Source organism: Syzygium oleosum, unplaced genomic scaffold, assembly GCF_021117445.2.
Source record: "Syzygium oleosum isolate NSW1041296 unplaced genomic scaffold, Sole_v2.1 Sole_v2.25, whole genome shotgun sequence".
Lineage (NCBI taxonomy): Eukaryota > Viridiplantae > Streptophyta > Magnoliopsida > Myrtales > Myrtaceae > Syzygium > Syzygium oleosum.
In genome coordinates, this window is record NW_026607509.1 from 2,001,731 (window position 1) to 2,015,376 (window position 13,646).

Below are 13,646 nucleotides of genomic sequence, written 5' to 3' on the forward strand. Positions count from 1 at the left end.
GGGTTGTCGCCGGCGAGCTGGCCGTGTGGGGGGTTGCGGGCGAGTGGCCGTGGGTGGGGGGGTCGCGGGCGAGCTGGCCGTGTGGGGGGTCGCGGGCGGCTGGCCGTGGGTGGGGGTCGCCGGCGAGCGACCGTGAGGGGGTTCGCCGCCCAGCTGGCCGTGGGGGGGTAGCCGGCGAGCTGACCGTGAGGGGGCTCGCCGGCCAGTTTGGCTGTGGGGGGTGGGTCGCCGGCCAGCTGGCCGTAGAGGGGCGGGGTCGCCGACCAGCTCGCCGGAGGGGTCGGCGGCCGTGCGGGGCCGGTCGCCGGTGAGCTCGCCGGAGGGGTCGCCGGCCAGCTCGGCTTGGAGGGTCGCCGGAGGGTGGTGTCGGGCGACCTCGCCGGAGGGGGGGACTCGCGGCTATGATTTCGACACGATTGTCGTTTTTTTTAATGATTTTTGTGTTAACATATAAAATTTGGTAAAACGATGCTTATAGAGGGAACAAATTAATGTGTTGCATTTGTGGCAAATTTACTTATTGAACGTAATTTGTGATCTTTTTTTTAGGTCTGTACTAGAACTGTGCGAAATAACATATTTGGGGCATAAATTTGCATAAATGTGGCATCAGAGTTGATACTTGTTGTAATTCGTTCTGCACATTTAATATGCTTCATTTTATTTTTCGTGGAATCTGATGTGGTCCAAATTTTAATAGGTTGTTTCAACGTGGACCAAAGATTGCTATTTATCAAAGGCGATAGTCGGTTTGTTTCATTTTGTCGAGTTTATTTATTGCTCTATTAAACAAAATGGTAAGCAAAATGGCTAATGTCATTTTCAGTCCCTAATATATGTTCATATTTTTAAATATATTTGTCTAACCTTCCTACTTGTCAGTTTAAACGTAGAGGTCTCCTACGTGGTTCGGGTTCGCAAAGAAGATTAGCCCCTTCCGCTGGCTCGTCCTCGTCCCCGACCCTGTCCTCTTCCCCTGCCCATTTATGTAACCCTCAACCACAACATGTTCATGGACAACACGAACACATTGGCCCATCCTTCGACCCTCAACAACATATTAGGGTAGAACCTCGGGACATGCGAACTGAATTTACTTCAGTTCCATCTCCGATTCGATCTCCTTCGGTTCCACTTTCTTCTTCAGCGCAACACTCGAATGATGAAGAAGATACTCGATTCATTATATGCCCATGTGGAGATTCGTAAGTACTTCATTTTTTTACGTATATATAAATTATCAATGTAAATAAAATTGTTCGTGTTGCGAATTATCCATATGCTTCATTGTCTCATTGTCCGTATTGTTATAACATGTTTTCAGATTCACAGATTCTACGCATGTTGTGAGGGAACTGAATAAAATAGTCAATAACTGTTGGATGGGCCAGTTTATTACTTTTAGCAGCGCTCCCGCAGAACTAAAGACTTTGTGGTGGAATGAGTTTAAGGTTAGTGTTGTCTTCCTTCACAAACTAAGTTCGGTGTAGCATATTGATGGTCAATAATGAATTTTGTCACGAATTGTCTGGTACATTGTAATGGATATGTGACATGTGACCCTAGTGGATAATTTTCAGTTGTTTTTCTATTAATTGTAACGTAAGTTCACGTGGGATGAAATGGAAGAGGATGAGGTTAAAAGAATTTTCAAGAAGAAAATCGGTGATCACATGCGATATGTGATAAATAGAGCAAAGAGAAAAAATGAAAAGCCGACCTTTTTTACAACTGACAATTGGACGGAAATTACAAGAACTTGGGAAACTGAGAAGTATAAGCTAAGGTGTGAACAGAACAAGAAGAATCGAGCTTCTAGTTTTAGTGACGGGTCTGCGTCTGCCACATATGCTGGGGGCTCTATCAGCATCGGGGAGCATAAAAGAAGAATGGTAAGTCTGTTTATACATGTCAGTGCATTTAATGTAATGATTAGTCATTTATGTTTATATTTTGTAGGCAGATGAATTGGGGACGGAACCCACTTTTACGGCTACATTTGAACGCACATTCCAAAAAAAAGATAAGACATGGACTGGCGCTCGAGCAAAAGCTACTAAGGTATGTAAGGTTATAGTTCGGACTTATAGGAAACTAGAATGAAAATCATGAATGTTTTAATATTTATGGTAATATATATGAATTTATTTTATTTCCATCTATAATGTTAATATAGGAAAAATATGATGAACTTTTAATGAGCATTGCTGGTGGTGATGGTGGTGATGGTGGTGGTGGTGGTGGTGGTGGTGGTGGTGATGGTGGTGGTGATGGTGGTGATGGTCGTGCTGTGTCTGAGCCATCGGTTGACAGTATGGCATTATGGGTGGAGGCAGCGGGTGGGATGAAAGGAGGAAAAATATTTGGGATGGGATCCTTGTCAAGGATGTACAAATCGAAGGTTGGTGCAACTTCGTCCTCCAATGCAGCTGTTTCAAGGAGGACACAACGTGAGGAGCAGATAACCCAAGAATTGAGCCAACTGAAGCAGTTGCTTGTACAGAAGGACGAAGAAACGAAGTATTTACTTGGACAGAAGGACGAACAAATAAGGGTGATGCAACAACAACTGCAAATTGTCATGCGACATCTCGACATCGATCGCAATGAGGTTCCTCCTCTACCTCATATTAATCCAATTGATGATGGGCATAATGCTGAGCCACAAAATGATGCGGCGAATGGTGATGGTGATGATGATGATGCTGATGATTTTATTGTCAGTCCTTCCTAGTTCATTCTCGAGTACCAAAACTGCCAACGTTTTTATGGTTGTCCCGCGTTCTTTCAATGTTTTGAATGTATTACCTTATGTTCATTAGTACTTAGCTGCCTCTTCGTATTATGAGATTGAAAATCGAATATCATCATATGAGACTTTGCAACTTATGCATTGTAGAAATTACTATTGCTTTCTTACCAAAAAAAAATTAATATTGATAATAATTAGATTTAAAATCGAAATTATCGCTAAATCAAATTCGTCGCAAACTTAGCGACGAATTTTGTCACGAATAGCTTTCGTTGCAAATTACCAACGAAAATTGAATTTTTTTGATGGAAAAAAATCGAATTTCCAACGATTTTTGCATCGAATAATTAGCGTCAAATTTTGCAACGTATTTTCCCACAAATGTTGTTTTCGTTGGAAATTACCAATGAAAATTTTAACTTTTTGGATGAAAATTTCGCGGATTTTCCACGATTTTTTTGCAACGAATAAGGATGAATTTATATATTATTTTTCGTTGGAAAAAAAAAAACAATTTATATATTATTTTTCCAACGAATTAAATTTTCGTCGGAAATTACCAACGAAACTTGCAATTTTTTGTCGGAAAAAATTGCGATTTCCAACGAATTTTTTTTTCGTTGGAAATTAACAAGGAAAAATTTTTGTCGGAAAAATCCCACATTTCCAACGAATTTTTTTTTCGTCGGAAATTAACAACGAAAATTGTAATTTATTGTGGGAAATATTCGGGATTTCCAACGAATTTTATTTTTGTCGGAAATTACCAACGAAAATTCGTTTGTCGGAAAAATTCGAGATTTCCAACGAATTTTTTTTTCGTTGGAAATTAACACGAAAATTGTTTGTGAGAAAAATTCCCGATTTCCAACGAATTTTTTTTTCGTCGGAAATTACCAATGAAAACTATTTGTCAGAAAAGTTCGCAATTTCCAACGAATTTTTTTTTCGTTGGAAATTAAAAACGAAAATTGTAATTTCGTGTGGGAAATATTCGAAATTTCCAACGAATTTTTTTTTCGTTGGAAATTAACAACGAAAATTTTTTGTCGGAAAAATCCCACATTTCCAACGAATTTTTTTTTCGTCGGAAATTAACAACGAAAATTGTAATTTATTGTGGGAAATATTCGGGATTTCCAACGAATTTTATTTTTGTCGGAAATTACCAACGAAAATTCGCTTGTCGGAAAAATTCGAGATTTCCAACGAATTTTTTTTTTCGTTGGAAATTAACACGAAAATTGTTTGTGAGAAAAATTCCCGATTTCCAACGAATTTTTTTTTCGTCGGAAATTACCAACGAAAATTATTTGTCGGAAAAGTTCGCAAGTTCCAACGAATTTTTTTTTGTTGGAAATTAAAAACGAAAATTGTAATTTCGTGTGGGAAATATTCGAAATTTCCAACGAATTTTTTTTTCGTTGGAAATTAACAAGGAAAAATTTTTGTCGGAAAAATCCCACATTTCCAACGAATTTTTTTTTCGTCGGAAATTAACAACGAAAATTGTAATTTATTGTGGGAAATATTCGGGATTTCCAACGAATTTTATTTTTGTCGGAAATTACCAACGAAAATTCGTTTGTCGGAAAAATTCGAGATTTCCAACGAATTTTTTTTTCGTTGGAAATTAACACGAAAATTGTTTGTGAGAAAAATTCCCGATTTCCAACGAATTTTTTTTTCGTCGGAAGTTACCAACGAAAATTGTTTGTCGGAAAAGTTCGCAATTTCCAACGAATTGTTTTTTCGTTGGAAATTCAAAACGAAAATTGTAATTTCGTGTGGGAAATATTAGCGATTTCCAACGAATTTTATTTTTGTCGGAAATTACCAACGAAAATTCGTTTGTCGGAAAAATTCGAGATTTCCAACGAATTTTTTTTTCATTGGAAATTAACACGAAAATTGTTTTTGAGAAAAATTCGGGTTTTCCAACGAATTTTTTTTCGTCGGAAATTACCAACAAAAATTGTTTGTCGGAAAAGTTCGCAATTTCCAACGAATTTGTTTTTCGTTGGAAATTCAAAACGAAAATTGTAATTTCGTGCGGGAAATATTCGGGATTTCCAACGAATTTTATTTTTGTCGGAAATTACCAACGAAAATTCGTTTGTCGGAAAAATTCGAGATTTCCAACGAATTTTTTTTTCGTTGGAAATTAACACGAAAATTGTTTGTGAGAAAAATTCCCGATTTCCAACGAATTTTTTTTTCGTCGGAAATTACCAACGAAAATTGTTTGTCGGAAAAGTTCGCAATTTCCAACGAATTTTTTTTTCGTTGGAAATTCAAAACGAAAATTGTAATTTCGTGTGGGAAATATTCGGGATTTCCAACGAATTTTATTTTTGTCGGAAATTACCAACGAAAATTCGTTTGTCGGAAAAATTCGAGATTTCCAACGATTTTTTTTTTCGTCGGAAATTACCAACGAAAATTTTTTTTGTCGGAAAAATTCGGGTTTTCCAACGAAGTTTTTTTTTCGTTGGGAATTAAAAACGAAAATTGTAATTTCTTGGCCGAAATATGAGGGATTTCCAACGAATTTTTTTTCGTCGGAAATTACCAACGAAATTTTTTTGTCGGAAAAATGCGGGATTTCCAACGAATTTTTTTTTTCGTTGGAAATTATCACCGAAAATTATTTTTCGCAAAAATTCGCGATTTCCAACGAATCTTTTTTTCGTTGAAACTCCCTATGTTCGAAAAAGGTTCAGGATAACACCATTGAAACTCCCTATGTTCGAAGTGAAGATCAGTTGGCCGATATTTTCACCAAAGCCCTTGCTAAAGGACCATTTCAGGACATGGTGAACAAGTTGACCTCTGATGATATCTTCGGTCCAACTTGAGGGGGAGTGTTGACCAAATCGACGGGATCCTCCTATTTTGGTAGGAGAAAATTATAGGATATTCTCCTGATTTGGTGTTCTTTCCTTGTTCAATTGTTACTCTGTACATTCCCTGTAATTCTGGAAACAATTATGTACCTCTATCAATAAAAAGGCAGTCTCTCTCTCAAAGAATTTATAACAAAAGAAACTTTGAGAGAGGATTCCCGAGGACGTAGGCTTACTTAGCCGAACCTCGTTAAATTGTGTTTGCGTTCTTTGTCTCTAAATTTATCATTAACCCTCTTTCGGACTTGAAATTTTAGTTGTATTCAACTTTGAATCTGGGAAAATGACCGCGTCTTTCGCTTCACTTCTTTTTCTCCACCTTCAGCTTGGTGGGAGAGCATCCATGCATCCATCACAATTGAAGCCCATCTCTCAATCTGCAGACATCATATTCTGCGACAAAGTTGGAAACCTTACAGCACTCTTATTACATTACATCAATAAGCCAACTATTGGAAAGCACAAGAAATTTCACACAGCCCCAAATGAAGAACCAAAGGCAGGGGAGGAGACGGCAAGAGATTGCTCATTATTTATGTGCTTCTTGACCGTCTCAGTCTCTTCATCTTGGCTACCTTCACCACTATAGCCACGTATGCCTTGTCTGTTGCATGATCCGCAAAGCTGAAATATGCACGTCTCCAATCCCTCTTGACCTGCAAAACACCAAAGAAGCCCCAAAACCCAGTCGCAAACCCAAGCATTACGACCCCGTAGAACAAGGCCTCTTCAAGCTTATCCTCGTCATGTGTATCTTCAGGGTGAGGGATTTTTGGAGGTTGAGGCGCCTCGGCATCGAGGCATTTTCTTCTTAGAAGATCACCGCAGAGTAGAGGATTGCCGGCATAAATGGAAGGATCGTCAAGTGTCTGGATTTGATTTCCTTCTGGAATCTGCCCGGAGAAGTTGTTTTGAGACAGGTTGAGGTGGCCCAGAAATGTTAACGCTGAAATGCCCTGCGGAATCGTCCCCGAGAGGTGGTTGTTCGAAAGATCAAGGGACTCGAGGGACCTCATGTTCCCAATGCCAATGGGCATATCACCAGAGAGAAGGTTGTGGGACAAGTTCAAGCCATGCAATCCCGCGAGATAAGCAAATTCTTCGGGGATTGACCCGGTCAAATGGTTGCTTGAGAGATCCAAATTGACCACAAGACCCAGATCAATATTGGTGTATTCATTGTATCGTCCCTTCATGATCTCAACCACAAGCTGATCCCGAAAAGGATATAATACATCCCAAAAAGGATATAATGGCCGTAAAAATGCAAATGGATTGACTTGATTGACGTTTATCATGCTGCTGTTTATCATGCTGCTCATATTGCCAAGACAACGTGGGATTGTTCCCCTCAAATTGTTCACTGCCATGTCTAATATTTTCAATCCTAAAAGTGAGCAGAGCCACGGAGGGATGCTTCCCGTAAACCTATTCTCTCGTAGCCTCAGGATCGATAAGTACCTAAAGCATTCGCCATACCATGTCGGGATGCTACCAGAGAAGTTATTCTCTCCAAGGTCTAAAATTTCTAGCCTTGTGCAACAACCCAAAGACCCAGGAATCTCCCCATTGAGACGGTTTCCATTCAAGCGTAGGATAGAAAGGGCGGGTGTCATTGAGCCTGGAGGTACTGCGGACGTCTTATTGAATGACAAAGTTAAGGGAGATGAAAAACACTTCCAACAGTCCGGAATACTGCCAGATAGCTTATTATTGGCAAGATTCAAAGCACTCATGCCCGTCACGTTACATAACGATGACGGTATTGTACCATTAATTAGGTTATCATTGAGATACAGAATAACTAATTGATACATAACACCAATATCTGTCGGAAGAGATCCAGAGATCAAGTTGTGGGAGAGATCCAAAGCGTGACAGTTAGAAGATAAGCAAGGCAAGGGTCCAGTAATTTGATTGTGAGATAGATTGAGATCCTCAAACGTCATGTTGGCTAACCAATTTGGCAGGGGCCCAAAAAGGGAAGCATTGGAGAGTACGATAAATTTGGCTTCCACTTGTGTCCGAATCCACTGGGGAAATGGAGTTCCGAATTTACAAGATCCCATCAAAATGATTTGAAGTTGGAAAGGGGGTATCCAGCTGGATTTTGCCTTGAAAGTCAAGTTATTATTGTCACTAACGTCCAAATACTTGAGCCTTGACATATTAGAAAAATGGATTTCCGAAATCACACCTCCCAAAAAATTGTTAATAAGATCCAGACTCAAGAGATGAGAAAGCTTTCCGAAACTATTGGGTATAGTACCGGTCAAATGATTACTGTCGAGGCACAACTCTTGTAAAGCCCGCAATTTCCCTAATGACTCGGGAATATGCCTTGCCAACTGATTATTAGAAAGATATAACCATCTCAATGACGACAACCGACCTAATGATGATGGAATGGTCCCATTCAATCCATTATCTGAAAGATCTAGTGTTACCAAGTTCGACAATGACCCAATGACACTAGGGATTGAACCGGAGAAGGAATTGGCAGGAAGCATAATGTGTTTTAAGTTAGTAAACGGCGCTAACCAGTTGGGCAAAGCACCCTTAAGATGATTCTCCCGTATCTCTAGACTCTCTAAGTTATTCTCATGGAGTCCCGACGAATTTCCTTGGATTGTTGAAATCTCTTCTCCGATTTGGTTAGAAGACAAATGCAATGACTTGAGGTACCGGTGGTTCTTTAAGAATGAGAATAAGCCTCCTTTAATGCTGTCAAAAAGATTTCCCTCGAGATCGAGATGAACAAGGCTTGTAAACTTGTCAAACCACATTGGAATTGATGAGTTGAAAGAGTTCCATGAAAGATCGAGATGTTGGAGAGAAGTCATGTTTTGAAATATAGTGCTCGGGATGGGACCTTTGAAATGATTCATCGAAAGATCGAGGTACTGAAGATGAACAAGAGAAGTAGAATTGACCAAGTGATTAGAAGACAGATGACAATTATCTAATCCACAGTCTGATAAGCTCAAATTTGATAAAGATAGGAGCATGATGATCACCTGTATGAGGCCTTTTGCGTTTGCAATCTTTAAACCACTCATGTCGAGGTACTTTAGTGATTGAAGATGAGAAACCCACGAGGTATCATCCACAATCAATTTTCTATTGTAATTTTGAAGATCGAGGACTTCCAACTTGGTGAGATTTCCCAATTGTCGGGGAACCGTTCCATGAAAGTTAGCAAATGACAGATTGAGGTTCCTCAATTGTTTCATCGAACTGAGGAATTCGGGTATTCTTCGATGATTGGAATCGATCCCGCTTAAGTCCAAGTGGTTCAAGTATCTCAAGTGGAGCAAAGAAGAGTTCAACTCACCAGCCAGGAAGAGCTTCGATTCCATGGGAAAATGAAGACTAGTTTCGTCATTTCTTGGTTGGGGTAATTGCAGCTCGATGACATGACCATATACTCTATCACAAATCACTCCTTTCCATATGCAGCAATCTTGGCCTTTCCACAAAGAAAGCAAGCCAGATGGATCCAAGAGGCTTTGTCGAAGCTGGAGCAAAGCCTCTCTTTCTTGCTCTTTGCAAATGGACGTTGAATTGCTACAGAAGCACACACATGAATTATCTAAAATAAGGAATAGAGTTACTACTAGTGTGAGCACTTGGGAACAATATCTCCCCATGAGCAATGAGGGAGAGGATGAATTCATGTTTTAGAGTGGAGGGTTTAAGGGTCCTCTAATCAAACCTAGATCATTTATAGAGAAGGGCAGGCAGAGATTTCTCTTTTAATGTGACCAGTTGTGGTTACATACATGCACCTTATGTGTATGCATGTGTATCATGTATATGCAGCACATTTAAGGTCCACATATGATAGTCATCATCAGGGAGAAAAGGCACATCCACTCTTGCAGTTGGAGTCTGTAAATTGACGACCAGATCCCATCTAGAAGAGAAGTCCAAGTCAACTTGGAAGCAAGTGCAGAACTCTGTCCAGTTTTTTGCAGTGCCAGTCCCGGATCACGTCAGAGTCTTTTGTGTTCGTTTCATTATTATTCATATTAAGGTCGTTTCCCGGTGTACACTGCGGGTTTATAAAGATACCATCCGTTTCACGATTTATCTTAACTAAATTTACTAATTTTGAAATAACGATGTTAACTAGTCTTATTGCCCATAAGGTTGATGGAAATGTACCGTTCATCACGATATCACCGAGACACGATTGAAAGAGGTAGAGAGATTAAGTTTGTCTGAGAGATCTAAATTGGAACCGTTAAAAGGTATATATATTGAGTAAGGGCGTGGTAATTTGAATGTGAGACAAATCAAGCCACAAAATTCACATGTTGGCTAACCCATGTAGGCAAAGCCCCCAAAATGGAGGCATTGCAGAGAGAGATGCCATGGTCCTCCGCTTGTGTCTGCATCCATTGTGGAAATGTCGATCCAACTTTTACACAACCCATCCGAATAATTCTAAATTGGACAGTGGACCAGTTGGGCTTTGCCCTAAAAGTCGGGTAATTATCGCTAATATCCAAACACTGCAGGTTAGACCTAGGTTATTTGAAGTGTGGATCGCCTGAGTACGGGGAATAAATTATGGGAATGCGGAACATCATTTGTACCAAGCGATAGGCGTAGACTTCTTTTAATCATGTAATTAAGATAAGACATGATTTTGTAGTTATAATAAAGATAATGTGGGCAGTATAATGTGTTTCGAACGTATCAGAGCCACTGAGTTTCATGTTCAAACAAAAATTACTATTTTCAATAATGTTTTCAAATAAAAAATTATTAGCACGAAAAATATATTTCGGATAAGTAATAAAGATCAGTGTATTGGGACGTTTGAAATGCTCATTTTAGTATGTTCTCCTCGGTCAGAAAATTAAGGGCCAAAATCACGGAGAGACTTTGCTGTGCATATGCATTCTATTATTATAAAATGTAACTACCACCGTTTGAGTGTCAATTATAGTTAAGGAAAATACTGACTATTCGCAAATAACACCAGGTCAAGTGAACCTTCTCTCCATCTATGTCGTTAAATCAAGCAACTTCCGGGATAATACCTGTTGATGTCAGGGGCGGTTCTGAAAATATTCTCGTCATGTCCAAATGAAAAAAGAAGAGAGGCCACCGCTAATACAGTTTATCGAGTCAATTGTGTGGTGTTACTTTCTACGGAAAAAAAAAGAAAGGAATGTAATGTCTGTGGTAGGATTATTTACTGTACATTTATAGAAGGAAAAGGCTGATCTTTTAACCTTAATTACGTCCATTTCATTCAACTGGTATTGTCACTGGCTTTCCGCATTCTAGTCGAGAACTCGAAATTAACAAGAAGAAATATCAAGCACTTCCAACCAACTACTTCTTATGAAATTCCCAAGCTTCTAGCATACTGCAAGGGCTTCAATAGTTTTGCATCAAGAACAAAAGATTGACCAGAACCGTTTCATTTAACGATGAACCTGAGCATTTGTGGGATCATAGCTCAAGTGACTTCAGGCGGAGCTTGTCTGCTTAGGAGGTGGCTTGGGCATTGGTGCATTAGACAGGAAGCTCTTGAGCATAGTATGTGCCTGGGAGGGGCGACACATTGGCACTTCATGTCCCGAGCCCATTACGGCAACGAACGCCAAGCCTTCATATATCTCGACCCAACCTGCAAGCTGGGAAACCAAAGAGTCTAGTTTTAGTCATTGTGAATGAATTTGTGGAAGCTTTTCCTTAACTTGATTTGAATTGCGTTTACCATATCGTGATGGTACCAGGGGTACCATTTCTCCTGTACTTTCAGTTTTAGTGCTGCAATGTTATGTCGAGTTGTTGGCAAAGGAACGGCTGCATCTGTTGTGCCGCTACTCAAGAAAAAGGCAATAATCCATGCGAATCGACACTCAAAGCCACTAACAACGGTAAGAGAAAAGAGACCGTTGTGATGAATTAGAAGAAATGTTGGTTTCGCCGTATGTATGAATGTTTGTGCACTAATCCTACCAAATTATTGTATCATAGGTAAATCTCAAGTCTATCCAGCATGTTATATGATAGATTCTATATGCAGCACACTTAAGGTCCTCTATCATAATTATGGTAAGGAAGGAAAGGCACATCCACTCTTGGAATTGAAGTCTTTAAATTGATGACTGGACCCCATCTGGAAGAGAAGTCCAAGTCAACTTGGAAGGAAGTCTTTTGATTCCTTGTCATTATTCATAACACTTGTTTTTTTTTGTATAAATGCGTGTTTATAAGACACCGTCCATTTTAAGTTAAGATCTTAATCAAATTAACAATTTCGAAATAATTATCTTGACTAGTTATGTTGCCCATGCTATGCACAGAATTTTGTTAGCTATTGCTTAAAAAGCAAAACAATGAAAACAAACGGAGAAGCCATATCGTAATCACTTTCACAACATCACAAATGTAATTTGATTCTTTATTTCCGAACCCTTTTCCAGTAACATCTATCTTTATTTTCAAGATAACTAATTATTTGCTCCATAGGAAATATAAGCGATTAGTCTGTTAAAGAAACTTTCTTTTTGTTGGCTTTTCTTTTGATAGATGTATTTCAATCAAGAGAAAATCAATTGCATATTAATGTTGTCCAACTTTCCTATAATAAAAGTATTATTTTCATAAATATTTCTACCTAATAATACTCACCTTCTGTGCCTCACTTTATTCGTGATCTAAGTAAGATGGTATAATAAAGTTTAAATGTATTTTTTCAAAAGAAGATGAGATAGAAGCGATATTCTGTTTTTAAGTTTAGCGGTCACGTGGTATCCATACCAGTGTTCGCGCACCTCAACTGGTTCATTTACCCGAACGATCTTAAAGGTGTGCTCTCCCCACATCGGCTTGGTGCATTCAAAATTTTACTCTTAAAGTGCTCACAACAAGACTTGAAACTAAGAGACAAGGAGAGAAGCAAGCTCTATTACCATTTAAGCCAACACCTTATTGAGGAAGTCATATTTTTACTGCCTTGCAAAATTTTTGCAATGGTTATATGTTTGTAGAATGCTCCATGACAAATTATTTCTACGATCTTTTGTGAGCCCAGAAGAGAAAGATAAGGCCAAAAATAAAAATAAAAAATGCAGGTAGGTGTCAATTTAGGAGATGGTCATTGCTTATTTTTGCAATTACTTTAAAGAAAAGAAAATTACGAAAAACATATGAAAGTTGGAGATAGCCTAAAAGAGAGAGAAAAGGCAAAAAAAAAAAAAAAACAAAATGGGTAGTAGGTCTCAAAAGGTCAACCATGTCCAACTTTTTTCCTGAAAATCGATTGAATAAAAATAATAAATTAAGCACCACAAATTTAAGATAGAATCAAATTGAAGCAAAGTCAAATTTCATTATCTCGACTTCGCTGGTATCAGTCGGCCAAGGTAGAGTGTTCAGAGATGGAGTTGTGGGAGAAATCAAGCCACAAAAGCGACATGTTAGGCTAACTATCTGGGCAAAGCCCCCAAAAATGGTGCCATTTGAGAGAGATATCCCGTGGTCCTCCACTTGTGTCCCATCCATTGTGGAAATGTTGCTCCAAATTTGACGGAATCCATCCGAATGATTCCAAGTTGGAAAAGGGCCACTTGGGATCTACCCTAAAAGTCAAGTAAATTATCGCTAATATCCAAATACTTCAAGCTAGGGATGGGGACGTGTAGTTTAAGATGTGGGTTTCGACTCCCACGCCCGGCAAGAGGCAGGGCAAAAGTCTGAGAGTGAGTTGAGAGTTAGAGAAGGACAGACCAAAAAAAAAAAAAAAGCAAGACCTAGGTTACTTGGAGTGTGGACCGGTACGTGGAACGAAAAAGGGATCGCGAAACTGTTACTTGTAAAAAATGTGGTACAATAAGGGTGGACTTCTACTGATCATGTAATTAGGATAAAACATGATTTTGTAGTTACAATATAGATAATATAGGCGGCATAATGCGTTTTTAATGTATCTGAACCACTAAGTTTCATGTTCAGACAAGAAC

The 13,646-nt window shown here is 39.0% G+C and overlaps 1 protein-coding gene across 1 annotated transcript; it reads right to left on the minus strand.

Moving 5' to 3' along the window:
• Positions 1–6,026: 6,026 nt before the first annotated feature.
• LOC115668026 (receptor-like protein EIX2) lies at positions 6,027–6,876 on the minus strand. Its single transcript, XM_056302968.1, has one exon. It carries the CDS (start codon positions 6,852–6,854, stop codon positions 6,192–6,194), a length of 663 nt encoding a protein of 220 aa, XP_056158943.1. The 5' UTR covers positions 6,855–6,876; the 3' UTR covers positions 6,027–6,191.
• Positions 6,877–13,646: the final 6,770 nt, after the last annotated feature.